We start from the raw sequence: 27,678 nt of genomic DNA on the forward strand, positions 1-27,678 counted from the left end.
TCATTTTCATCTTGATGGCTTGGTTAATCGACAAAATTGTCACATTTGGGGTTCAGCAAATCCACGAGTGATTGTTGAGAAACAAATGATGCATCCACATGTCACTGTTTGGTGCAGATTTTGGGCTGGAGGCATCATCGGACCATTCTTCTTCGAAAATTCGGCTTCTCAGGCAATAATAGTTAATGGTGCTCGCTATCGCGACATGATAATACAGTTTTTTTTGCCTAAATTGCAAGATATGGATGTGGACGAAATGTGGTTTCAACAAGATGGTGCCACATGCCATACAGCCCGAGAAACAATTCAATTACTGCATGAGTCATTTCCTGGTTGTGTAATTTCCCGTTTTGGTGATCAGAATTGGCTGCCCAGATCATGCGGTTTAACGCCGTTGGACTTTTTTCTTTGGGGTTTTTTGAAGTCTAAGATTTATGCCAACAAGCTCACGACCACACACACCTTGAAGGAGGAAATTGAGCGCTGTATCAACGAAATTCAGCCACATTTATGCAAAATGGTCATGGAAAATTTCAACAAAAGAGTGCATATGTGCCAGCTAAGCCGTGGAGGCCATTTACCTGATGTGCTATTGTATACATAACCCTATACTGTATACTTTATGAATCAATAAAAAATTTACAATTTTTAATTATAAACCTGTATTTTCTATCAAAATTACTTCTCGCGTGAATTTTGGGACACGCTTTAGTACCATCAACATCTTTGCACATAAATCTCTTGTCCCATGTTGGGTTATATCCTTGGCCTTGGTTACCTAAGTAAGATGGCTGAGGCAAGAGATATACACATGTTCAAAACTCTTGATACAAAATGGGCTTCCCAAATATTCATGCATTATAGGCCCTTCATAACTGCTATCTAGCTTCACAAAATCAACCTGAGCATGTAGTGCTTACTTAGAGAACCATTGTAGATAATTATAGAAAATATGCCTGATAGTCAAAGCTACATGATACTTTAATATGAACCTATCATATCAGACAAATTTAAAAAATATTAATGCTATTTCAACAAGGATATAGTATAAAATATATTCAGGGTTTGAAAATTCTTATAGATTCTCACAGATAATTTTTTGTAAAAATGTTAGAAATAGATCAAAATTCGAATTCTTTATGAGTTAAAAAAATGGAAACTGATTAAATGGTAAATATTTGAGGAATAGCTTAGCAAGTCATATGCCAATTTGACCATAAAATTAATAGCTGTGATGAATTTGCAATAACTTGGAGATATGATTGTTTTATTTAAATGCAAAACTGTATAAATCATATAACACCTAAAAATGACCTGAAGGTCACTTGGTTTTACACATGAAATACTATCTTAAGTCATTAACAAACGATTGGATGGCTACTAAACTAATATCTATCTATTCAGCACCTACTACAGATAAAGAAACAGAATAAGAAGAAACAGGAGATAATAATATCTAATACTCTCTGGAAAACAGTTTAAATATTAAAAAAATTTTAAAGTCAAAAATGACTGCATAGAAATAAACCAAAGTATTGCAAATTATTAATAGTCATTGTCTCTGGTGTTTTTCTACTAGTCTGTTTTTACAAAATATCTAGACTTTGTATTCATGCTTCTAATAATTTTATATAGTTACTAGAGGCCCAGTGCACAAATTCGTGCATGGGTGGGGTCCCTCAGCCTGGCCAGCGATCAGGCTGATTGGGGCCCATCTCGCCCAGTCCCAATCAGGGCCAGCTGGCCAGGGGGGAGGTTGGCTGGCTGGGGGAGGTTGGCTGTGGGATCGCACTGACCACCAGGGGGCAACTCCTACATTGAGTGTCTGCCCGCTGGTGGTGAGTGTGCATCATAGCTACCGGTCGACCGGTCATTTGGTCAATCGGTCATAATGGTCGCTTAGGCTTTTATATATATAGATAGTCACATAATATGCAATCAATGAAATTGGAAATTTTACTTGTGTCTTTAATTCTGGATTATAATTTGTAATAATTTATATTAATAGTTAAGTGATTTTCATCTGTATCTCTCTATACATGGCCATGGGTATATTTTTCTAATAAAATAATTCAAACCTACATACCTCAGTTATTTTGTGGCTAATAAATAAATAAATCTCTTAAGAAGCTTGGGTGTCACAGGATTTTTGCAAATTCACAAATGGAGAATCCATTGTACCAAACAGATTGGCACCTTGTGGGTCCACTTTCATCTCTCTTGTTGGTCCTCACACTTCTCATTTCAGTGGACCTTTCTTCATTGTGTTGGCAGCAAGTCTTCCCTTAGTGAATTTTATATTTTTCATATTTAAATGTGAAGTCAACAGTTTTGTACAAAATGACTCCCTTTAAAATATCAATTATCTTTGAGACTAATTATTGGTGCTATTCATCTATTTATTTAAATGATATTAACTGAGCACATAGTGTGTGCCATGAACTGTTCCAGATACTGATGGGAGAAAGGTGAACAAGGCAATGAAGTTCCCCACTTTAGTAAGCATAAATTCTAGGGGACAAGCAGTACATAAACAAGTATACAACAGAATGTAGAATACAAGTGCCAGAAATGGTATAAAGAAGAAACAAGCATAGTAAAAATGATAGAGGTTGTGGGATGCAGTGTCATTTTAGATAAGTTGTCATGGGAGCTCTCTCTGAAGAGGTGACATTTGAGCAGAGACTGAAAGGAGTGAGAAGCATCCATGAGAGGCTCAGGGAGGAAGCATTCCAGGTAGAAAGAACCACATGGTACCTGTCCTGAGGTGCAAACATACTTGGTTTGTTCAAAGAGTAGCACCAAGACCAGTGTAGCTGGGCTGGAATGAACATAGGGCAGCATTGTCCTATGGGAATTAATGAAGCCTTTAAAAATGCTATGGTTCTAACATACCGGGATAATTGTGACACCGACTGGTATTTATTGTGCATTTACTATGCGCCAATCACTGTGCTGAGTGCATTGTTTCATTTGTTTCTCATAACAATTATGTGAGCTAGACAGTGTACATGTAAACGGAGGGCCCAAGAGATTTGAGAACTTGCCTAAGACCACATAACTAGCAAATGGTAGAAACTCATCACCAACAAATTTAATTTCACAGCTCATATTCTAAACCACACAATTTCTACAGTACTTACTAATCAAACGAATAGTCTCTAAGAGAGACTTAGAAATGTGACCAGGAAAATGTGATTTGGAAACTATCACAAAATGTTCCACAGACCTTATGTTTGAGAGTATCAGTAGGAACACAAAAATCAACATGTTGGGTAGACAGAGTAAAAACCATACTTCTCCCCAAATAAATGAAAAGGCATAATTATAAGGATTTTGGCTTTCCTAGGATGCAAGGTTAATCCTTTGAAATTGCTGATCAAATCACCAATGTGGGAGTTGTGTTAAGTTCTGTTTCTTCCAACTAATGAAATATTAATTTATCATAATTGCACAGATGTGCATAGGCTGTTTTTATTAGCATTTGGGATAGGATTCAAAATTACAAAGGAAATTCTTTAAATATAATTTTAGCACAAATGGGGAAAACACACAGTACTAAATTTGAGCTATAAACCAGTTAAAGTGTTTCTGTAAACTTGCCTATATTTAAATATTAACAACTAGATACCGATCATTTATGTTTGAGAATAAACAACTCTAATAAAAATGTGAAATCTTCCCAGATTAGTACTCTAGGTACTAATGATTATGAATATTAATATCTTAATGGGTTTTATGATAAAGCTGTTTGCTTGTTATTTTGAAAGATAGCCTCAGTGTAATGTTCTGATTTCAGAATGTATACTTAAAGTATTATAACAGGAGAAACTGGTAACTTAACCGTATATGTAATATAATGCTTAATTTGAAGGACTTTAGCGTGAAGAAATATACATTTTCACGACTTATTTAAACATTTGTCTATTTGTTTACTAGACATGTGGCTAGAAACCATACCATTTGTGTTCTTCAGACAATAGGCATGTGTGGGAACCATGCCAGGTGCCGGGATAGTCAAGGCTGGTGGGAGCACAGAGGCCTTGTTATCAATACACCAGAATGGCCAAAGGTCGCTCTGGGCATGTGCCTAAACGGGATGTTCAAGGACTCTGAGCCTGGGAATCCTAATCAGGTCAAGATACCATGATTGGGTGCAAGGACACAAGGTACACTGTGCCCTCCTCTAGCCAATATGATTAATGTAACTATTGTCATGAAGCCCTCTTTGTCTAAATGGTATCAAAGTAGGTTACTGATCAGCTAGTTGGCTGGAGTGAGAAGAAGTCTGCTGGAGTATAGAGAGAGAGCAGCTGGGATGGAGTGTGTGAAGAAGTCTGCTAGAGAGAGCAGCTGGGCAGGAGAGACAGGAGAAGCTGCTGAGCTGGAGAGCTCAGGTACCGCTACGATGTGAGGCGGTGAGTCTAGGATGCAGCGTGCGGCTGCTCAAATAGCTGTGGGTACAGAGACTGATGCTACTTTATGGGAAAGATATGCATTGACCAGCTGGTGTCTGGCTGCCTGTATGGACTTTGCTGTGAGGACCGTTCTTATCTGATGGCTATATGGCCACTAGCTTCTGCAATAAAGACTTATTCTTGTACACCCACAACCTCTCATAGCCTATACCCGGCATCCTAGGAGGTCCAGCCCCAGGCAGAGGGGCTCGGACCCAACACCTGCTGTCTAGTGAGCAGAGGATAAAGGAGGAGCTTGGACTAAGTTCCCAACAGTTAGTACAGTGGGCAGGGTTCAAGCAGGAGCCTGCCCTGGCATAGTGGGTTAGGAGAATTTAGAAGAATACATGTACTCACAGCCATTCAGAGCCAGTCAGACCAGCAGAGCTGTGTGGTGCTCTTGCTGTTGGCTCTGAAAGCATGATAATGTTACCTCAGTATTTCCTGTTAATTCAAAGTTTAGGGGGCAACATTCAGAGGCTAAAATTGTATTATTGGGACTCAGTCACTTTTCTTCTTTGATGCTATCATTCTTAAGCTGACTTTCTCCGTGTAGTAGCAAAAATGTCTCCCAGAAGCTGGAAGCTTATGTGATTCTTACAGTAATACCAATTGGGAACAACAAAAAAAGGAACACCTCTCATAAGTCCAGCAAATGTTCTGCTGAATCAAATAATTGTGAATACTCTGGTCAGGCCTGGATCTCAGGGATTTGGGAGTCCCCTTGTGGACCTCATGGACTATGAGTGTAGTAATGATTTGTCAAAGACAAATCAGGAAAAGCAGGAAGCTAGGGATGCTGGAAAGGAAAATCCAAATATATTTTATTTTGGCCCTGGCTGGTGTGCTCAGTTATTAGAGCATCGGCCCGCACCCAGAAGGGTAAAGGGTTTGATTCCTGATCAAGAACTATACCTGGGTTATAGGTTCAAACTTTGGTCCTGGTCAGGGCACATGCAGGAGGCAACCAACCACACATTGATGTTTTCCTCTCTCTCTCTCTCCCTCCCTTCCTCCCTTTTTTCCAGTCTCTCTAAAAATATCCTCAGATGAGGATTAACAAACAAACAAACGTTGATGTTTTTTCTCTCTCTCTCTCCCTCCCTTCCTCCCTCTTTTCCACTCTCTCTAAAAATATCCTCAGATGAGGATTAACAAAACAAACAAACAAAAAATCATATTTTGTATGTGTAAAAATTAAAATCTTGGTTTTTAAAGCATTTCCTGTTTCTTACTCTATTATTTAAATATTTTTATTGATTTCAGAGAGTAATGGAGAGGGAGAGAGAGATAGAAACATCAATGATGAGGGAGAATCATTGACTGGCTGCCTCCTGCACACCTCTTGAGCCTGCAACCTGGGCATGTGCCCTGAACTGGAATTGAACCCGGGACCCTTCAGTCCACATTCCAACACTCTACCCACTGAGCAAAATCAGCTAGGGCTCTTAACTATATTTTTAATAAACTATTCACCTTTCTTCTCTTAAGAAGCCTTCACAGACAACTTAAGCTCTTATTGATATTAAATCAACTCAGACTACCATTCTGCATACATATTTTATTTATGCCAAGACAACAAGTTTCCTATTTTAATACCTCTAAATTTGGGGTCCGTCTTATAACCATTGGTGTGTTACCCTTTAATTGGCAACATTTTTTTATTTATCCAATGTATATAAAAAGTTGATAATATCTTAAACTGAATGTAAAATGCTACTTTTCCATATTTTATACTTCAACTTTTAATTACATTCTCATTTATATATTTAATGCTATAGATTTCAGTCCACATTCCAACACTCTACCCACTGAGCCAAACCAGCTAGGGCTCTTACTATATTTTTAACAAACTATTCACCTTTCTTCTCTTAAGAAGCCTTCACAGACAACTTAAGTTCTTATTGATATTAAATCAACTCAGGCTACCATTCTACATACATATTTTATTTATGCCAAGACAACAAGTTTCCTACTTTAATACCTCTAAATTTGGGGTCCATCTTATAACCATTGGTGTGTTATCCTTTAATTGGCAACATTTTTTTATTTATCCAATGTATATAAAAAGTTGATAATATCTTAAACTGAATGTAAAATGCTACTTTTCCATATTTTATACTTCAACTTTTAATTACATTCTCATTTATATATTTAATGCTATAGATATTTTTATACTCCCTTTGTAATAATAGCCATTGAATATATTTGTCCAACACAATGTTTGGCACATAAAAATCAATCAGTATATGTTAAATGAATGAAAAAATAAATGTATTAGTTATCGGTGGGAGTTTTTGCATATATAAATACACACACATACATATACATACATATACATGCAAAACATATGTGGGTGTTTTGATAACAAACTAGGCTAATATAACAAAGATCTAAAAATACAAGGTTTACATAAGATAGAAGTTTGTTTAGTTGGTGGGTGTCCAGGGAAAGGAGGTGGCTCATCTCTGTGTGGGCATCCAGGAAGTTGGTCTTTTCTGTCAGATTGGATTCATCATCTTCTACTCAAGGCTTCTATTTTTGGTTCAAAGGGTATACTCCAATTGTTTCCATTTCCCAGCCAAAGAAAAGTATTAAAAAGAGTATCTAGGACAGATTTATTTCTTTTTATGTGCTAAAAGTTGCAAAAATCACTTCCTTTCACATTCCATAGGCCTTAACCTAGTCTGCTGGCCACACCTAGCTACAAGCGAGGCTGGAAAATGTAGTCTGCAGCCCTAGGTAGCTCCTTCCTAGGATAAAATTCAGAAAGTTCTATTTCCAGGATGGAGAGAATGGACATTAGGGTAGCAGTCTCAGCCTTAAGTAAAGGCTCCAAGACAGAAAGTTTTTAAAACATTTTTTTATGAATGTACACTAACACTTGGGAAGTTTTACTTTGTTATACAATGAGTATTGATAGAATGGAACTACATTTTCCTCAATATTTGAACATTAGAAAAATATCAATTTTATTTCAACAACATGTACTAGTTAATACCATTTTGAAATATGTGTTAAAACAGTTATCACCATTTCTCTTCATTCATTCATTTGGGATTTATTGAGTTGTTTTTTGTTTTGTTTTGTGGCTGTTTTGTTTTTCACCTTTTAGTTTTTGTTTTTTCAATTTATCTTTATTGAAAGTATTACAGATTTCCCCCTTCTTCCCCCATGGACCCCCTCCACCCGGTACCTGCCCCCACTCCATACCTACCACACTGAGTTCTTGCTATAGGACAGATAGTGAGCTAGACTGATAGCTTAATTATTATACTGTGAATTTTCCTCTCTAGATGCTTAAATGGAAAAGTGCAACTTTATAAAGTGCTATGAAAAAAATGAGGTTTTAATATGAACTTATTTAAGATTCAGTGTAAATAAATGATCAAATATGTATGTTTTTCTCTCCCAAAATAGGTTCTTCGGGTGGTTCGGCTTATTAAGATTTCACCTGCGTTAGAAGACTTCGTGTACAAGATCTTTGGTCCTGGGAAAAAGCTTGGGAGTTTGGTTGTATTTACTGCCAGCCTCTTGATTGTTATGTCAGCAATTAGTTTGCAGATGTTCTGCTTTGTCGAAGAACTGGACAGATTTACAACGTTTCCAAGGGTAAGAACAAAAAGATGCGGTTGAAGTCATTATTCTTATTGTAGTAATAATGATTAACATCAAAGTAATTTCACTTTAACAGTGGTTCAATCATATTGTCATCTTTTTGATAACTTGGAGTAGCTAGTTTTAATATTTGAATGGTCTCTTCTGCAGGGTGCAGGTGTTTGAGCACATGTGCAGCTTATGCATTAATTCTACAACTCTGGAAATAATCGCATGGAATGAGATGCTGAGACCAGTAAAGATTGAATGTAGGGTTCTCAGCACTGTTAAATGAAAACATAATAGAATTTTAAAATAAATTCTGCTCTTTTTTGTTTGTGAGAGTTAACATTTTAAAATCTGTTTTACAGTTCGTATATTCTTATGTGAGGTATAATCCAGAAGGATGCTTTTGAACTTTAAATTCATAAACTCTTCTAAAGATTTGAAGAGCCTTTAGGTCAGTGGTTCTCAACCTTGGCTGCACATTAGAATCACTTGGGAATCTTTTTAAAATCCTGATTTCTGGCCATGACCAGTGTGGCTCAGTAGATAGAGTGTCGGCCTGTGGACTGAAAGGTCCCAGGTTCGATTCCGGTCAAGGGCATATACCTTGGTTGCAGGCACATCCCCAGCAGGAGGTGTGCAGGAAGCAGCTGATCAATGTTTCTCTCTCATCGATGTTTCTAACTCTCTATCCCTCTTCCTTCCTCTCTGTAAAAAATCAATAAAATATATATTTTAAAATCCTGATTTCTGGGCCTCATCCTCTGGAAATTCTGTTTCTTGTTATGGGGTGGGGCCACAATATTAGTAACAAAGAAACAGAATTTCCGGAGGATGAGGCCCAGAAATCAGGATTTTAAAAAGATTCCCAGGTGATTCTAATGTGCAGCCAAGATTGAGAACCACTGCTGTAACCAGAGGGATCCTGAAAATTAACTCCATGTGGATTTGGAAACATTAAAAGTTTAATGACCAAGATAAAATAATGTATATATCTTCACCATAAGCTGACATAGTAAATCCTATTATATAGAAAAGATAATATTGGGATAAGAGTAATATATATATATATATATACACACACACACACATATATATACACTGAGTGGCTAGATTATTATGACCGGCCATATTATTATGACCCCCCCCATAGTACTTCGTTGGGCCACCTTTTGCCTTCAATACTGCGGCGATTCTTCTTGGCATTGACTCCACGAGATGTTGAAAGGTGATGCGAGGAATTTGACACCATGCCTGATGAATAGCACTGTCTAGTTCTGTGAGATTTGATGGTTGTGGAACCAGCTGCCTGATGGCTCTTTTAACTTTGTTCCACAAATGCTCAATTGGATTGAGATCTGGTGATTGTGGAGGCCACCTAAGCAAGGTAAAGTCTCCCTCATGTTCTTGAAACCACTCCTGCACAATACGAGCACTGTGGCATGGCGCATTGTCTTGTTGGAAGAAGCCATCTCCATTGGGATACGCCATCAACATGATAGGATGAACTTGATCAGCAATGATACTTAGGTATCATTGTGCTATTCAGACGTTTATAATGGTCTGGCCCTCTAGCAACTTCAGCGCGAAATTATAGCTTATGTGCCTACAAACGTCAGGTGGTCATAATAATCTGGCCACTCAGTGTATATATGTATGTATATATATACACACACACATATATATGTATATATGGGTGTGTGTGTGTGTATTTTTTAATTAAGCTTTGAGAGAAAAGATGTCTGTATACATAATAGCTAGACTAATTACCCTGGGGTTTTATGGTTTTTTAAACCTGTTGCTAAATTTATTACTTATCGCCAAGCATTTGTTGTGTGCCTGAGAGAGCCAGGCAATGTTGGTGATCCTGGGATATAAATACAACTAAGTCTTAAGCCCTCAAGAAATTGTTGGTTGAGGGAGGTAACCAGTAAGTAAGCATAAAGCCTTGATAAAGGCAAGCACAAGGCTCTGTGGGAGCTCAGAGGTAAGATCCAGAACCAGGAAAAACCCAAGAAGCGAAGGCCTGTGACATCTCCCTCATTATCCAGTGGTCAGGTGTTGAGGTTGGTTGGTGAATGACAGTATGTGTCAAAGCACAGCACATTAAGAGAAGCCATTTTATGTAAGAAAAATCATATGATGCCTCTAAAAGTAAGCTAAAAAAAAGTAAACTTTAAAAATCAGCAATTGTTTATATTATCTTTACTTGGGTCCAGGCCATTTTGGAGGCTGACTACCACCAATGTACATAGAGCTATGGGATGCAGGAGAGGCTCTGAGAGAACCAGCCATGAGGAAAGGAGGAGTCCCGCAGAGGCAGGACGAGCCGGACTTAGCAAAGGGGACTTAGTGTTGGTGCCAGGAAAATAATTTTTCTCTGGCTGTTTCTCAAACCTGATCTTGACCTAGCCATCCAGGTGGCATAGTCTCTCTAGGAATAGAACTGGATGTCAAACTAAACACTGTTTTGATTGGACCTTACTGTATCTTGGGCCCCAGTAACATGCCATCAATCCCTCCTAAGAGGATTGAAAGGTTCAGGGTTGGGCCGGGGTCACACAGAATGGACTCAAGGCTCAGTGTAATCAAAATGATAATTTATTTCAGGCACCTGGGTGCAGGTGGTCTGACTCGAGAAAGAGCCAGCAGTGAATTGGGGAGGGAGCAGGCTTTTTGTGCACTCAGGGAGAGCTGCAGATGGGGCTTTGGCTTGACCCAGGTATCAGGACTGTGCCCCTGTCGTAGTTGTAAGGCCTTGTTCCTTGTCCTTCTGTTGGCACCTGATGTCCTTTCTCAGGGGGCCGTGCAGGGGTGATGGTCTTCAGGAATTTCTGTTAAATAACCACTCAAGGGGAGCATGTTTGTGCAAGGCTTAGGCCGACAGAACGAGCTTTCCTTTGACATCCGTTAGATTTTGTAAGGCTCAAGCCTTATGTTCTCCAGTTAACCCTTTCAAGGATCTGACATGGACATATGGAGGTGATTTCCCCATCCAGATTCCGAAAAGGGAATCCTGGAGGGGCAGGAGGCCAGCAGAGAAAAGCAGTCCAGGCATACTGAGTGACCCGCTGATGGAGCTCAACCCACATTGAAGTACCCCAGGTGAAGCAGGGGGTCCCGCGGGGGTGAGGCCGACGGAGTCCTAACAAAGCATGCCCGACTCCGGGGACCGGTTCAGTGACGCAGATCCAAGTTTATTGTGTGAGTGCAGTAACATATATAACATTCCAGACCAATCAGAAGTTTATAACATCCATAGGGCAACCAATAGTAGGAAAGATCAGGGTACTATGTAGGGGCTCTAGGGGGTCAGCTCAGGCGGGCGATGCCACTTCCTGGTGTGCCGAGGAAGCTTGTGCAGGCGGAGCGTGCTCACGCCATTGCATCTGCCGCAGCACTGAGATAAATCTCCTGAGCTCTCCCTACACCAGGTACTTCCCAAAATACTGGAAGGTGAAGGGGATCCTAAAGGCATCTCTCACTTGCATTCCACGGGATACCCAATGGGTCTACCTGCCTCTGTCAGGCACTTAAATCCATTTTCCATTTACAGTATAAATGATCTTTCTATGATATAAATTGTCTCATTACACTCTCCTGTTTAAAATGCTTCAAGGTTCTCCATTCCCTTAAAATGACAAACCTTTTAATGTTTCTCACTATCTTTTCATCCCTAGCTCTATTTACCTCTTCAGACTCCTTTTCAGGATTTCCCCCACCACACCTTTCAAAGGCAGAGATGGTGTCTATCTTGCTCATTCAATCCTCACTGTTTAGCACAATACTTGCCACAGGGTAGCTATAGATAAGCTTTTGGATGAAGAATGAATAACAGTGCTGGACCGAAGCAAACTTTTAGGTTCTGTTCTCACTGTATTGGGCCAGCAAGCCAGGTTCTTTCTTCCACTGCTGTCCACTTCTCCAGGACCCCCATTAGCTCCATCACTTCCTTTATCTTCTATCCCACCTGAAATGTCTGCATAATTCTGTGTGAATAATTTGGCTGCAGGTAGCAGAAAACTTGACTCCAACTGACTTAAACAATTAGGAAATTTATCTCACAACATTCAAGGGATTAATTAGACACCAGGAAGCCAGGGCTCTGAATTCTCTCAGGTGTTATTATGGGTTGAATTATGTACCTCAGAAGATATGGTGAAGTCCAAACCTCAGGACCCCAAAATGGGACCTTATTTGGAAATAAGATCATCAAATTACAATGAGGTCATAAGGGTGGGTCCTAATCCAATATGACTGATATTTTATAAAAAGGAGAGATTTGGACACAGACACAGACATACACAGAGGGGAGGTCATGTGAAGACACATGTGGAGAAGATGGCCATGTGATTGGTGTGGCATCTACAAGCCAAGAACCTCCAAGGACTGCTGGCCAACACCTAGAACTAGAAGAGGCAAGGAGAATCAGAGGGAGCCTTCAGAGGGAGCATGGTCCTGCCAGCACCTTGATTTCTGACTGCTAGCCTCCAGAACTGTGAAATAAGAAACTCCCGTTGTTTGAAGCCACCCAGTTTTTGGTACTTAGTTACAGCAGCCCCCAGCAAACTAATGCAATTGCCTTCTCCATATATTGTCTTCATGTTAACAAAATGAATGTGACATTTCCAGGCTCCATGATAAAATCTAGAGGGGAAAGGGGGCCATCTCTGCCTGGGTCTCCTTAGAAACAAGGACACCTTTCCCAGCACCACCCCCTCTTCCCTCAGCAAAGTTGCTCTCCTGTCTTACTGGCAAGATTGAATAACTTGGTCACTCCTAAATGAATCATTGGCAATATGGCTGAAATAAAAATGATAGGCTTAGATTACTCATATGGCAAGAGATGAATATTTCGAAGACAACCACAAAAACCACTAGAGTGGTCAGACCCAAAAGCTGAATAAAATTTTTCTCTTTTACCTCTATGTCAAAGCTCTCACATGCCCAGTGCAAATGGTGTGTAAATAGACATGTGGTAGGAAGAATGGCTGGTGTTTCATTTCTTTCACCAGAAGCATCTGGGCCTCAGCTCCTTCCCAAGATGCCCAGATAGTACCTGCAAAGCAGCCAGCATAGGGCCTACCACATAGTAGATTCCTGCCCGCCCCCCTTTTTTATGGCAATCGTCACTTTCTGTCACACACTATTGACATTTATGCACAGATCTTATTGCCTCTACTAGAGTACAAGTATCGGAAGTGCTTAACACTGAGCTGTGGGATCTGTAGCATCAGGATATGTAGCCAGCGGAGCCTCAGCATACAATCCCATGAGATGGAGAAAGGGTGCTTGAAATTTTTCAATGGAGAACAAAAGAACATATTGATAAAATATAATAAAACAACTTTGTCATCTCAAGCCAATAACTTTCTCCAAACAGACACGCTGCTAAGTAGAATTAACAAGGAAGAGCAAGTCCTGCTGAGAGGCAATATCCTGCAGTTCCTGTTTTGTTGGGACTAATAGGTTGTTTAAAAGGAGAACAATTCAGATTAACTGTTCGTAATGAAATAGTTCTGTACAGGTTATAAAACGGGTCGCTAAAATAAGCAGGATAAGCCCTCATTTGTTTTGCTGGTCTACAAATGGGTATCATTTTTATTCATAAATAATGCACTACCCTCCATAGCTTGAGGTACTTGAGTTTTAATGTTTATTTGGTATGTTTCTAATTTGTATTCTCTAAATGCTAATTACTTGCTCTATTGAATTTTCACTTAAACTCATGTCCAAATCAGTTATACAATATAAGCGGTAAATGCTATAAAATACTTAATTACAAATTAATTTCCCTGTTTCCTCTCCACCAAAATGGCTAATTGTAGTTTTAGTTGTGCTGAAAGAATTACTGAGAAATTTGAAGAAACAGCATGCTCCTTAATTTTTTTTCATTATTTGCCAGGTGTTGATGGAGTTTGGAAATATTTTTAATAAATTCAAGGTTTAATTTTTCTTCAGAGCATCCTTTATTAATTTTTGTTTTATTATTCTTTCTTTCATATGTTTTTTATTTTTTCATGAAATATTTTAGACATGCAAAGAGATATCAAGAATAATAAAATGCATCCTTCAGCTTAACAAGCAGGTTGGTAATGGCTCTGAAGTCCCTGAGTGCCCTACCCTCATCAGTCTCTTCCTTTTCCCATAGAGAACCACTTTTCTAAATTGGATATTTATGGTTTTTTGTACATCCCTTTAAGCTTTTAGTGCATAGATAGGCATTAACTGCAAATCACATATACATTTGCATAATTTACACCTGCCATGTATGGTTTCATACTGCACTGCTTCTTCTGCCAGTTGCATTTTTTGCTCAACACAATGCTTATGAGATTTGCCAATATGAGTACATAGAGCTATATTTTATTTGTTTTTCTTGTGGTATAACATGTAACTATATATTGCATTATATATGATGCACTAATTATTAAAAAAAACTGCACAATTATTTTTCCATTTTCCTACATGGCAAACAAATTCTAAGGTGGGCTTTTAAGATATCTGACTCACGGCATAATCCCTTTCCCTTGGGTTTGGGGAGGACTTGTGAATGTGATTGGATTTGACTCCTCTGAATAGGTTGCTAATCACTTGAAGTCAATAAAAAAGCAGATAAAGAGAGTTTCCTGTTGGTCTTGAAGAAGTAAGCTGTCATTTTGCAGGCCATGAGGCTAGGACCTGAGGGTGACCTTTAGGAGCTCTGAATAGCATCCAGGCAACTGCAAATCAAGAGAGCAGGTCCCTTAGTCCTACAACCACAGGAACTGAATTCTGATAACCTGAATGAGCGTAGAAAGAGACCCCATGCTCCACATGAGACCACAGGCCAGCCTACTCCTTGACTTCAGCTTATAGACCCTGAGCAGAGAACCTACCAAACACCATACCCCCACCTCTGACCTATAGAAATTGAGCAAATAAACTAGTGTTGTTCAAAGCTGCTTAATTTGTGATAATTTGTAACACAAATATAGAAAATTAATGCATGCGGGGTTTGAATTTTTAAAAATATTTTTTACTCCAAATAGTGCTGCTCTGAACATTGCACATTAACTTAAGCACATGTGAAATTCTGCACATGTGAACATTTCTTTAAGATATGTGGCTAGGATTAGAATTGCTGAGTCTTAGAATGAAGCTATCTTCAACTTTAATAGATATTGGTGAAGTTGCATTACAAAATACTTTTACCAATTTATCTGCTGGCAGCAATATGAGAATGTGCTGTACCCCACAACTAAGCAACATTCAGTCTTGTCAGGCTGTGTCTTATTTTAAACATTTAGTTCATTTACTCCAAACTGATTTTTGTGGATGCTCGGATAAAGAACAATCTTACTTTATTTCCGTTTGGATAACCCATTCCCACAGTTCCACTATTGACTAGTCTATCCATCCCCTGCAGTTCTGAGTACCAGCTGGAATATGATTCCATATGTATTTGCCTAAGTCAAAACACAAAGTTCCTTTTTCATGCCCTTGTGCCACGAAACCTCTAGGGAAGCCCAATAAGTATCCATCTTTACTCAAGTATCTCAGTTAGCCATCTCCACCTTTTAATGGAAAGTGACTTTGCCCCTTTGTGCCTGACACAACATTAAAAACTGAAGTCTAGCAGAGATCGTGAGTCTCCTAGGATTGCCTTTTCTTGACTCAAGCTACTTAGGTTTTTGTTCTGGGGTTTCCATTATTTCCTTGGGGTCTTAACTAAGACTTTAAAAGAATATTTTATCCAGAATTTTCTGGGGTTTGTAATTTGTTTTCATATATGATGAGACACTGATAAAATTTTGAGAAGGAAAAACACACATTCCGATGACTATCTTCCAGGGATAAATTGATTTTTTTTAAAAAAATAGGCACAACCTGAGGCCAGGCCAGCCCATCTGCCTTTACCATCTGCAGCCTCACATTTCTTTGCATTTGTTTGCTTTATGGATATTGTCTCTTGTTGATTATCACATCCTCATGCTTACGTTCCCCTATCTGCTACACCATTGAAATCCATTTTTCACAAAATATCAGATACATCTATTCACAATGAAGACTAAATAAAGCATGTACCTGTTTTATTGTTGTTCATAATTCAGTCAACATTCTTTCTGTGATGAAGCCACCAGGTATGTACACATCAACAAATGTACTAACTGCCTTCTTGGCCTTATAACATAGCTGAGAATATAAGGAAGAAGTCAGTTATCTCATAGCAGACATAAGAAAGGACTGAAGTAAGCCAGAAGGTGAAATATATCAAAGATATCCTGGAGAGTATTTTAAAATTCTGGAAACCTCTATGTGATAAGCCATGGTGTTCCCAAATCATCTCATTTTAATAAGAGGAAGAGATTGCTTCCGGGGAAGGAGGTCTGCTTTATGAAGCTTTATGAATAGTTGTCTTTAGGGGTGCATATGGTTTCAGTAGGTAAAGATGTGGGCAATGGAATTAGATGAGAATACTCCATAGAAGGGCACAGAATGAATAAATCAGAGACGTGGAGATCATGGGGCATGGAGGGACATATGACAAAGGAATTAAAGTGTCTGTCTGGAGCCGGATGATGGAGTGTCTCCAGAGGCACAGGGGAGCCATTGAAGACTTTTACTCTTTCTTTCTTAATTTTTTTTCCTGGAGAATATCAGAAGAGCTATTTTGAGGAAGGTTACACTAGAAGAAATGTTATTTCTCTGAGGAGGTATTTTCATTGAACAAAATTCATTTTTATTGAGCAGAGACAAAAATTTATGATTATTTGAGGATTTGGAGGCATCTTTAGGGCAGAAAGAAAGATAATGGTTTTTTGTTGTTGTTTTTTTCTGTGTGACTATTACTGTATCAAATCTTCCACAGTCTCTTAAAGGTAATTTCATCTGAGGCTTTAGGCCAAATTGTCATTGCCTGGATACAGCTCTGCAATACAAAACTATCGATTTGCTTTAACTTGTTAAGTAATGTAATGATATAGATAAGAATCTCACCCCCAAAAAGCTGTAAAATTAACATCATTTCCTTTCTGCTGTAATATCAGAGGGGATTTTTGCTCCTATTTGAATTTATTTTTGTGGTGATTCATCACACAGTAGCATGCTGATAAAATAGTATACTGTGCACTTTCTTTTAAAAGGTGATGTTAATGCAGCATGAAGCACAGAAAGGGCTATCTTTTACTGCTGTTGTGTGTTGATATCATTGCAGTTATCCGAATTATCACATTCTTTAAATAAAGCGTCTTTGTATTTCAATCCCAGATGTGCACTCCTGTGGGGAGAACCTTGTTTGCACCTCATCATATTTTGATAGTTTTCTTCCAATCATTTGCAGATTTCCAACTATTAATGGCCTTATTCCATTAATATTATTTTAATAGCCAATCTACTCCATTACACCAACTTCAAAAATAAATGAGAGCCATTAATGAGGAATAATTGTCTCAAACAGTTCAGATGAGCTTTTGTAAGCCTGTTTTCACCCATGAAAAGGTGACTATATTATTAAACATTTTCTTGAGTGTTGCCTACAAAAAATCCAATCTTATAGCCAGACATTTCAACTATTCTCTCATGGCTCCATAAAAATCCCCCATAAATAAAAACAGATCAATAGTATATCTTTTAGAGGATTATTAGGAGGGTTAAAGATATAAACTATACAAATGAGAGTTAACATGGTGCCTTTAATGTAAAAGGCAATCAACAAATAGTAATGGCTAGTATTGTTCCTAAATGGCATGGAAATACAACTTAGCATGACACGTAAAATTCCTGGCAATAATCAGGGAGCCCAACCAACAGGGGTCCCTCAGGAAATTATTGCAGTAGTAACTCAACAGTAAGTACTCAGTTTTCTGTATTGCATGGAAAGTTAAAAAATAGGCCCCAATTCCAGTTTAGAATATTCACTTTAGTTCGTCCTATGCAACTTTCCACAAAAATGCAAGAAGTAAGACATGGTATTACAGAGAAAAAAGACCAACTGCCTAATTACATGTACTCACTGGAGTACGTGGATCCCCATCAATTCCTGGCTGGGTTCCATATGGGAGGCAACCAATCAATGTTTCTCTTTCATCTCTCTCTCTCTCTCTCTCTCTCTCTCTCTCTCTCTCTCTCATCAATAAATATGTACTCCAGTGAAAATTGAAAAATCAAAAAAAGATGAAGGTACAATCTTAACTTATGCATGGCAATGAGAAAAAGGACAAGTTTGTTGTTATTTGTAGGGATGGGGCATTAAAGAAGCTCACTGCTGGCAGGAAACCCTTTCACGTATTTCACATGGCAGTGAATGTTGTGTAATTTCTCTGGGGATCAGCTTTCCATTATATATCACGACACTCAAAAGTACTTTTACTCTTTGATATAGTAATTGCATTTATAGAAATTTACCTCAAGAAAATGTCCATAAATGTACTCAAAGATTGATGTTCAAAAAAGCTATTTGTAGCATTACTTGCCGTTGTGAGAATTTTGAAACAACTATAATGTATAAGCATAGTGGATTGTTTAAGTAAATTTTAAATATGGTGGCATATTATACAGTTATCAAAACTATATTTTTACAGAATAATTAATGAGTTAAGTCATGAGTGATATAAATGATGATGTTAAAAAATAAGCAAAGAGGCAACTGAATTCAGTTTTGTTTCAAGTACATACACATGCCTAGAAAGAAAAAACTGGTACAATTTTTAAATTCTAAAACGAACTTAAAAATATACATGTAACTTATTGTTTGAATTATCAGTAAGTTATTTTATTCTTTATACCATTTGATATTTTCTAATTTTGACAATAAATAGGTTCTTGGTTTAAAAAATGGAGATAGGTAGATAATGATTACATAAATATCTATAAAACCTTAATTTATAAGTATACATCAGTAAGAAAATATAATTGTCTCATATTTTTTAAAATGGCAAGGACATGAACAGGTAACATTTTTAAAGAAGAAAAGTATATAGATATAGATCTATATTTAGACATATACTCTTAATAGGTATGCAAGTTGTATAATAAGACTAATTTTAATTTATGGCTTGTAAATCAGCTTTATTATCATCAAGTCATTACAAATAAATATTAAATTGGAAGTAACTGTCAAATTTATTTTCTCAGTATTAGAAAAAATAATAAGCACTATCAAAATCAAAGCAAGCTTTGAAATTTATGTTTGTAATAGAAAAGAGTAGGCAATATAACTTGCAGTAAATATCTTTGTGAACTTAAATGAGAAATCAAAGCCAACTAAAAGGGATCAAACAATAAGCAAACTATTTCTAAAGCATAGTATTTTTTAAATGCAAAATATAAGCATTTCTTGACTAAAGCTGCTTTCTTTCTGAAGTCTTGTGAAGAACTTTGTTCTTGATCATATTTATACAAATGGATAGTAAGAAAACATTGTGAGGTTTGCTATGTAGACTCTATGAGATTTTAGTTAGAGAAGTTTTCTTAATAACGCCTCAGTTTATATAGCAATAGGATATACACCTGTGCTTTAGGAACTCTGTCTATTTTGTATATGTTACTAAATGTTTATTGCACCAAAAGTAAAGTAACAACTTCCATCTGCAATTGTATAGCACATACTTGCCTATGAAATGCACCACTTACGTTATGAAAATTTAATATGACTGGCATTAGCAAAATCACTAATTAAGAAATAAGGCATAAATACTTCAAGAAACTTGACAGTCTGTTCCGTGAAGGAAATTAATTCAGAAGTCTCCTATTTGCATAAATCTCCAGGTCTCATTTTCACAGCTGTTTGTTCTGTCAGCTAGATGGTTGCATTTCAATATTATTTTAACATAGTTGGTGGGAAGTATACCTTTCAACTAAAAATAGCATGCTCTGCAAGGAATGCTGTTAAGGAAGAAAAAAAATTTCATTCAATTCATCCTGATATTTCTTCCTTAAAATTAATGTTTCTAATATAGGAACTTTAGCATTTCAGTCTCTGTTAAAATATTTTTATTATTAAAATACATTCTGTTCTTTTAGACTCTCATGAAAATGAAAAGGTTATGTCCTTTTCATATGGAAAATGTTAATGAGTAGAGCTTATTTTAGCAAAGAATGAAACATGCTGGCAATATCTATTTTGCATTAATCAGTCCAGCATAATATGGAGTTTCAGATGTGTACCCAGTACTGTGCTTGACAAAGGAGGTAAAAAAATTCTAAGTGTACTTAAACTGGCTTGTATATTGATTGTTTTGGTAATTTAGATAATAAAAGGAGACCAGCAATTATTAGATCTCAAGATGTCTTGTACCCATAAAGTCCAAAAGGACTTCAGGAATTTGAAGTCAACAAATTCCAGCCTAGAGACCTGGCAACACCATTTGCTGCCTGCAATCCTAGGTTAATCATTTAAGGCTTCTGCACTTCAGTTCCCCTCTATAATAGGAGCTATAGTATGTATAGTAACTGATTCTAATTTATTAGCATTGCTAATATTTTTCTACATAAGAGACAATTAATTGCTTTGGGAGCTGTAGAGCACCATATAAATACTAGTTATGGCTCAGTGTCACATATCATTATTACCTTACCCTGAAAGAAATCCTAGGATACTGTACAAATTCGTGATTTTGTCTACATTGTCATTTATGGTGGTGTATGAAAAGTTAACGGAAGAATGGCTAACATTTAAAAGAGACAGATACAACTACACACACTTTTATAAGATTCGCTGGTTTTTGCAAATGAGCTTCTGCCATCTTTCCTTTTACTCTTGAAATTATATTTAAGTGTAGACTCTACTTAAAGTAATTTGCTGCTGGAATAGGCATAATGTTTTGATGTCTGCTTTGCTTCTAATTACGTTCAAGCTCATTTTGACATTTAAGGCCAATTACATTAGTCTAGATTCAGTAAGACTTTTCCATAAATTTAACCAATAAACAGGCTTCTCCCCCTCTCTTTTTATTCATTTAAATGGAATGCTTAGCAACAAGCATATTTTAAGAATTATGAAAGCAAATAATGTGGGTTCATTTTGAAAAAAAAAAAGCAAAGAATGATTTGGCCTTTCTTGCCAACATAACAGGCAGTCATGGAATTAATTGAAACCACCAGCTTCAACTTTATTTTTTTCTAAACCACAAAGAATAAGGGATAGAATATTCATTGTACAGATATTAATATTTTAAATATTTCACTTATTAACTACAAAGGTAATTGATTTCAAAAGATCTCAAATTCCAAAGAGTTCATGTGCAGAGACATACATGGCACCAAAAACTTTTCCATTTTAATGTCACTAATAACTAAACTCTCCAGAACAGGGTCCTGCAACAAAATTCAGTCAGTGTGCCATTGTCTTTTAATCTCACAGGATGGGTAATGACTTAAGACAGAGTACAGCACCTAACTTGCTTAGCTCCCCATTTTCAGTTCACTTGCTAATATCACATTTTTGCTGTTTATTAAATAAATACTCTGATGCATTGACAGCACCAAAAGTCACTAAAAAGGCAATTTATAGTATCTATTAGTAACAAAGCATTCATTTTAGCCTTATTCTGTAATTTTTATAGGTAAGATATAGTCTGGGAAAATACATCATATAAAATAAAGTTTTCAGTTGGCTGTCAATACTGATGAATAGATCACAGAATAGTAGACACATAGCTAGATGCCATCAAAACCACTGCCACACTTTCAAAATTATGTATCTTAAAGGAAATATCTTCTCAATATATAGTTTACTCTATATAATGTTGTGCTTAATAAAAATGGAATCACACTGTATTTTACATAAAAAAGTTTTGTCGTAAAAATATATAGGAATTCTAAAAATTTAACCAGTATAATAGAAGCTTTTGCTTGGGGTAATTTCTTTAAGACAGATTTTTTAAATGGTTAAGAATATTATTTTATGTAGTGCTTTAATGTTTACAAAGTACTCAAACATATTTTATTTGTTTCTCAAAAGTCTTCAGAGAGCGATGATATGATCACACACTTGAGAAAGATTGGTCATCTTCATCAAAGATAGGTGTTTACCTAGAGCCAATTAGCCAGTCAGAGATTTATTCTCAAACTCAGCCTGTGACTGCAGAACTAAAGGTTTGGTTCTTTGCCTCGATGCCCTATGACCCACAGAGGGCCTGAACTTCATTCTCAGTCCATTCAACCCCTATCTTGAACTGCAATCCTTCTGCTGTTCCTTCTAGGAACATCATCTCCTGAGAGTGAGGGCAGAGATGAGGTGGCCAAAGTTAAATCAGATGAAGAAGTTTGAAAAGCTTGCTGCTGACAGTGCATTCACCAAACACAACAAAGAGGCTTGCCCGGCAGTGCTGTGAGTCTCCCTTGGAGGCTGTGGTGGAAAGTGGCCCATCTCCCTGTGGTATAACTTTCTCTGCAGCAGAGCTAGATGGGTAGGTGCAGCCATGGAGAATTAGATTCACCTAGGAGTTGGCATTTTTCCTGAGAGTTTAGCCAACAACACAGAGAAGTGGAGTTTGGAGAAGTAAAAAGGGTGTAATTGAATGGATGGACCATGGAATTTCAGCTAAACCAGAGAAGGAAGAATTTCAAATCAAGACATGGCTACCGTTGATGGCTTTAATGTTACACTCCAATGTTTTTACTACAAATTTCAAATCCACAGAATTTTTACTTATAGACCATTTAGTTTGGCCACCGTAAGTGATGGCTCTTAGAGCTTTTATTTATTCTGGGTCTTTAAGTACATTTAATGCCATTTGTATTGGTTTTTCCCAGTCCCTAATTCTCCATAAGACCTTGATCCTGTTAGTCATAATTTTGCCAACCAATGCACTTTTTAGAAATTTAACTTCAACATTAGGTAGTTCCAAAATTTACCATATATTAAAGTCATGTTAGATATTGAAAGCACTTTGAACAGTTGAGTAGTCTTTAAATAAAAGGAGCTATACGACAAAATATTAAAGAATTATGAAGTCAGTGAATTTTTCAGAAGATAAAACTCCTCTAGATATTATTGCTATTTGAGAGGGGGAAAGGAACATGGAGGTTGAGCAGGTGAATAATTAAAGCAATTAAATCAAAAGTGTTGTCACTTTTGCACTCATTGAATACCACCAAGGCAAGTCTTCTATTTTAGGGCTGACTGATAGTAAGACACAGCAGGGAAACTCTCAGGAAAAAGGCTGACCTACTATATAAGTTGTCAAGTAGATTTCATTTTGAAAGTAAATATTTTATAGAGAAAGAGTTCTTAAAACTGGCTAAATAAAATAGATGCAAATGATATTGTAAAATGAGAGTAGTACGTGGATGATATCAGTCATTTTCTTCACCACATTTAGTAACTTTTAATGTGTATACTTTGGAAATAAAAGAAATACATGTTTTACATGTATTTTAATATCAACAGTAAAAAATATATTAAGTACAAAGTAATTTACAAAAACATATGCCCATATAAAAACCTGTACACAAATGTTCATAGCAGCATTATTCGTAATAGCCAAAAAGCAAAATCAACCCAAATTTTTATCAACTGATGAATAGCTAAAATGTGGGATATCCATATAATAGAATATTATTTAGCAATAAAAGGGACTGAAAGGGTGATGCATAATACAACATGGATGAACTCTGATCCCATATTGTAAGATTCCATTTATAGAAAGTGTCTAGAATAGGCAAATCCATAGAGGTAGAAAGTATATTATTTGTTGCCCAAAGCTGGAGGAGAGAAGAATGGGGAGTGACTGCTAATGGTCAAAATGTTTTTTGGGAGAAATGATAAAAATGTCCATAAATTAGTCGTAATAGTTGCACAACTCCATGAATAAACTAAATATCATTGAATTATACACCTTTAAAAGTGAATTTTGTGATATGGAAAATGTATTTATGTAAAGCTTTTACTTTGAAATGTTCAATCATTTTCCACCTTTCCTAGTTCCTCAGTCCTTCCTATTGGATTGTTCCAAGCTTATTGTATGGGCTATCAAGCATTTTTTAAAAAAAATTGTATTGATTTTAAAGAGAGAAAGGAAGAGGGAGAGAGAGAAACATCAATGTGAGAGAGAAACGTCAATCTGTTGCCTCTTGTACACACTCCAACTGAGAATTGAACACAAAACCTGGGTATGTGCCCTGACTGGGAATGGTACCAGTGACCTTTTGATAGGTGGGATGACACTCTAGCAACTGAGCCACACTGGCCAGGGCTCAAGCATTCTTATACACAAAAAAATACATCTACATTTTTAATTACAAATAAAATTATGCTATATATTCCACACACTATATATTGATCAAAACTTAAGGTTTACCCATCCTAATTTTAAAAATAATCTAATTGCTTTTAACCTAAATTAATATCTACACATACTAAAAACCTAAAACATGCATTGGGTCATCAGTTATCAAAGGACATTCATAATATATTTTTAAAGGGTTAAGAACTACTTTTCAAGGTCTGGATAAAGACTTTCAGCCTGTTTATTTCAGCACAGGAAAATACCCTTGCTTTGCCTTCACCTAAGTCAGCTTTTCTCAGGCCCTTTCAGTGAGCCAAAGTCCCTGTTCTCTGGTCTTAGATGTGTTTTCTCCTGTATCATCCCTGTAACAGCTCACTTCCTCATGCTTTTTATCTCTACTCTGGTTCTCACCCTTTGAGTGCTCCCACATACCCAAGGAATATGATATTCACCAAGCTTATGATTTTCAAAACCTTCCTTCTCCATTTGGTGAGCATCATTGCAATCTCTTTATTCAATGCATATTCATTACCATGTAATTTTAGTTCATTCAGAGATTTTGCTTCCTTGGAATATCAGTACACTTATAACTGACTTTGTAATGACTCCCCCATTGCTCTTAATCAGCTGCATAGCCAATCTCTCTTCATTATTCACCTCCAGATACTACTGCTAACAATGTGATTTTTTTCATTGAAGCTTCCATTTGAAATTCATTGTAGAATGTTTTGGGTGATTTAGTTCTTCCTTAGTGGGGCAGAGTTGCTTGTTCCAGATTACCTCATGCAACAGACCCACTCTCAGGTTAATGCTTGTCCCTGATTCATTTAGCTGCAGCCAGGCACTTGCACTACGAACAGGGCCTGACTTAGCTGGTGATGTTTAATATGTGATCATGAAACAAAAAAGAAAAAGCATTTGTAAACAAAACTATTTACTCCTGTTTATATCTATAGGTTTGGACTTGAGGGGTAAAGTAGCAAAATAGGGTGAAATGAGAGAAGGGGAAGGTGTGGGATGAGCAGCAGTGCTGAGACCTTCTTATTACACAGTGTGATGGCAAGCCATTCTGTGAGAGTTTGGTGAAATAGAAATAACGATTTATGTACAAAATGTGGGAGTGGTCAAGCGAAGTGGGGAGTGATGTTGTGACTAAATCTTCACATCATAGCAGAAGTCTATGTCTAAAGTACTGAATAGGTTATATGGATAGCACCACCAGAAGTGAAAAGACAAATGGTTAAGAATGGTGGCCTCTGGGAAGTGGGGCTGAAATACTTAGGCATGCAGCATTGTTTATTATTCATTGTTTCTTATCCATTAAGAAACCCATCATCAGGTTTCTTTACTATGTAATATTTTAATCATGTGATATCACGTTGATTAAGATTTTTGAATAGCAAAACAAGAAATGAGCAGAAACTATATAATAAGAAGTCTGTTCAATTTCATGAATGGAGACAATCAATGGGAACATATGTCTTTCTCCAAGATTGGAGATAAACTGAGAACAATAGCAATGTTTCCTTAGATTAAGGAGATCTCAATGAATAAAACAAGAAATTGTTTTGGGAAAATTAACGCAAATAAAAGACTTCTGAGAATAAATATTTATGGGGAAGGACTAGTAGCCTGAGAAGTTATTAAATGTATAATTTTAGACAATTTGGGGATGAAATAGACTGATGGAAAAGAATAGAAAATCTATAAATTTAGCTGAAAGCATAGGAATATTTAATATGACAAAGAGGTATTTCACATTAATGAAAAAAACAGATTTTTCAATTAAATTGTGCTGAGTGAACTGACCACCTGTTGAAAAAAAAAGATTAATTTCTGTCTCATTTATTATCCAAAATAAATTCTAGATTTAAACTGATTTAAACAATGATTTCTGGTTCAACATGTTAAACATAATAAAATGAGGAAACTGTAAAACTGTTGCATAAAAATATGGGAACATTTAGATCTTATCTTGCAGTGTCAGAAGTCTTTTTAGGCAAAATAAAACACCTTAAATTAAAGGAATGATAAATTAGACCGCATAGAAATTTAAAATTTATGTTTGCAAAAATACTATGAGTGATAGGGGGGAAAATCCATTAAACATATATGACAGGTAACGGTTCATCTTGTCAATTTATAAAGAGCTAGTAGAAACCAATAAGGATTTAGGGGACTGAGTCAACCGGAAGGAAAATAGCATAACAAAAGGAAAAGTAGTTCCAAGGAACAACTTTCTCTAGGCCTTTGTTCATCACCTTCTTTTCCACCATTGAAATCCTACTCATCTTCATCATGAAAGCCAATTGCCATCATTTTTCCAAACTTGTTCTTGACTTACCTGAGAGGAATATGTTGGTCCTTCTAACTTGCTTTTGGGTAGCTTTACCATATTTCTCCTACAGACCATATTTGTCACTTATTCTTTTCTTATAAATTTCTTAAGAGAACAAACCATGTCTTCCTCATCTCAATCCCCAACACATCAAACCTTCAGTAACCACTAATTACCCTGTTTGAATAAATAAACTAAGTGGGTTCTTTAAGGGACAAGATCCTGCAGATAATATAAGTCAATAAGTGCACTTGACTCAAAACTTCAAACAAACTACCATTTGGATTTAAATTTCTGAATAAAATCTCAGCAAAACTGATAAGGCACCATTCCTGCAGGACACAAATTAATTCTCAGCCTATAATAAAAGTATTTCATGATACTCCCTTTCATTGGTTTATTCATGTAAGCAGCTATAAACACACGAATAACATTGTACAGAAAACTTTGCTCTCAAATATAATTCACAGCATCTCATAATATGAACTTTCAGGTGGCTGAGCTGTGCGGAAATGAGATTATTTTCTTCTGAGACTCTGAAAAGAGTAGAGGATAACCCCGATGTTCTTGCCCACATCGCTTATCTCACAGCAACAGGTTACAGTCCCACAGCTCCACATTCCTGAACATTTACTGAATGCATAATAGCTGAGTGTTCATGAAAGCTAATGCAGTAGATGAAAACAAACTAAATTGGTTTGTGCCCAAGGCAGCTGAAAGGACCACCTGAATTTTTGGTCTGAATACCAAAAATAAATTTATTGGGCTTAGTCATAATCATTTTGGTTACTTTGGAGAAAGAAATTTATGTCTAATAAAATCCCTTTTGTATTGGTAGATATTTTTACTCTTTATTGCAATTGAGTCTTTAGGATGAACACACACTTTCACGCTAGTGACAGCTCCATTGAAGAAAATACAGCAATCTTATATTTTATGTAAATCATCTTTGGAATTTACGTTCCTTGCCTTTGAAGGTAATAAATATTCAACAGGAAAAAAAATACAGGAAAAAATAATTGGCCCCCATGATAAGCCCTGGCAACTTATGAGGTTAAATGATGTGTTA

The 27,678-nt window shown here is 36.7% G+C and overlaps 1 protein-coding gene across 4 annotated transcripts in view; it reads left to right on the forward strand.

Annotated features, from left to right (window-relative positions):
- NALCN (sodium leak channel, non selective) overlaps positions 1–27,678 on the forward strand; it is a 298,496-nt gene that overhangs the window by 134,369 nt on the left and 136,449 nt on the right. For all 4 annotated transcript variants that reach the window (XM_005858192.2, XM_005858191.2, XM_005858194.2 and 1 more), the window contains exon 13: positions 7,878–8,069. In XM_005858192.2, coding sequence (XP_005858254.1) covers positions 7,878–8,069 — 192 coding nt within the window. The remainder of the gene's footprint in view (positions 1–7,877; positions 8,070–27,678) is intronic.

This window comes from Myotis brandtii, unplaced genomic scaffold (genome assembly GCF_000412655.1).
Source record: "Myotis brandtii unplaced genomic scaffold, ASM41265v1 scaffold116, whole genome shotgun sequence".
Taxonomy (NCBI): Eukaryota; Metazoa; Chordata; class Mammalia; order Chiroptera; family Vespertilionidae; genus Myotis; species Myotis brandtii.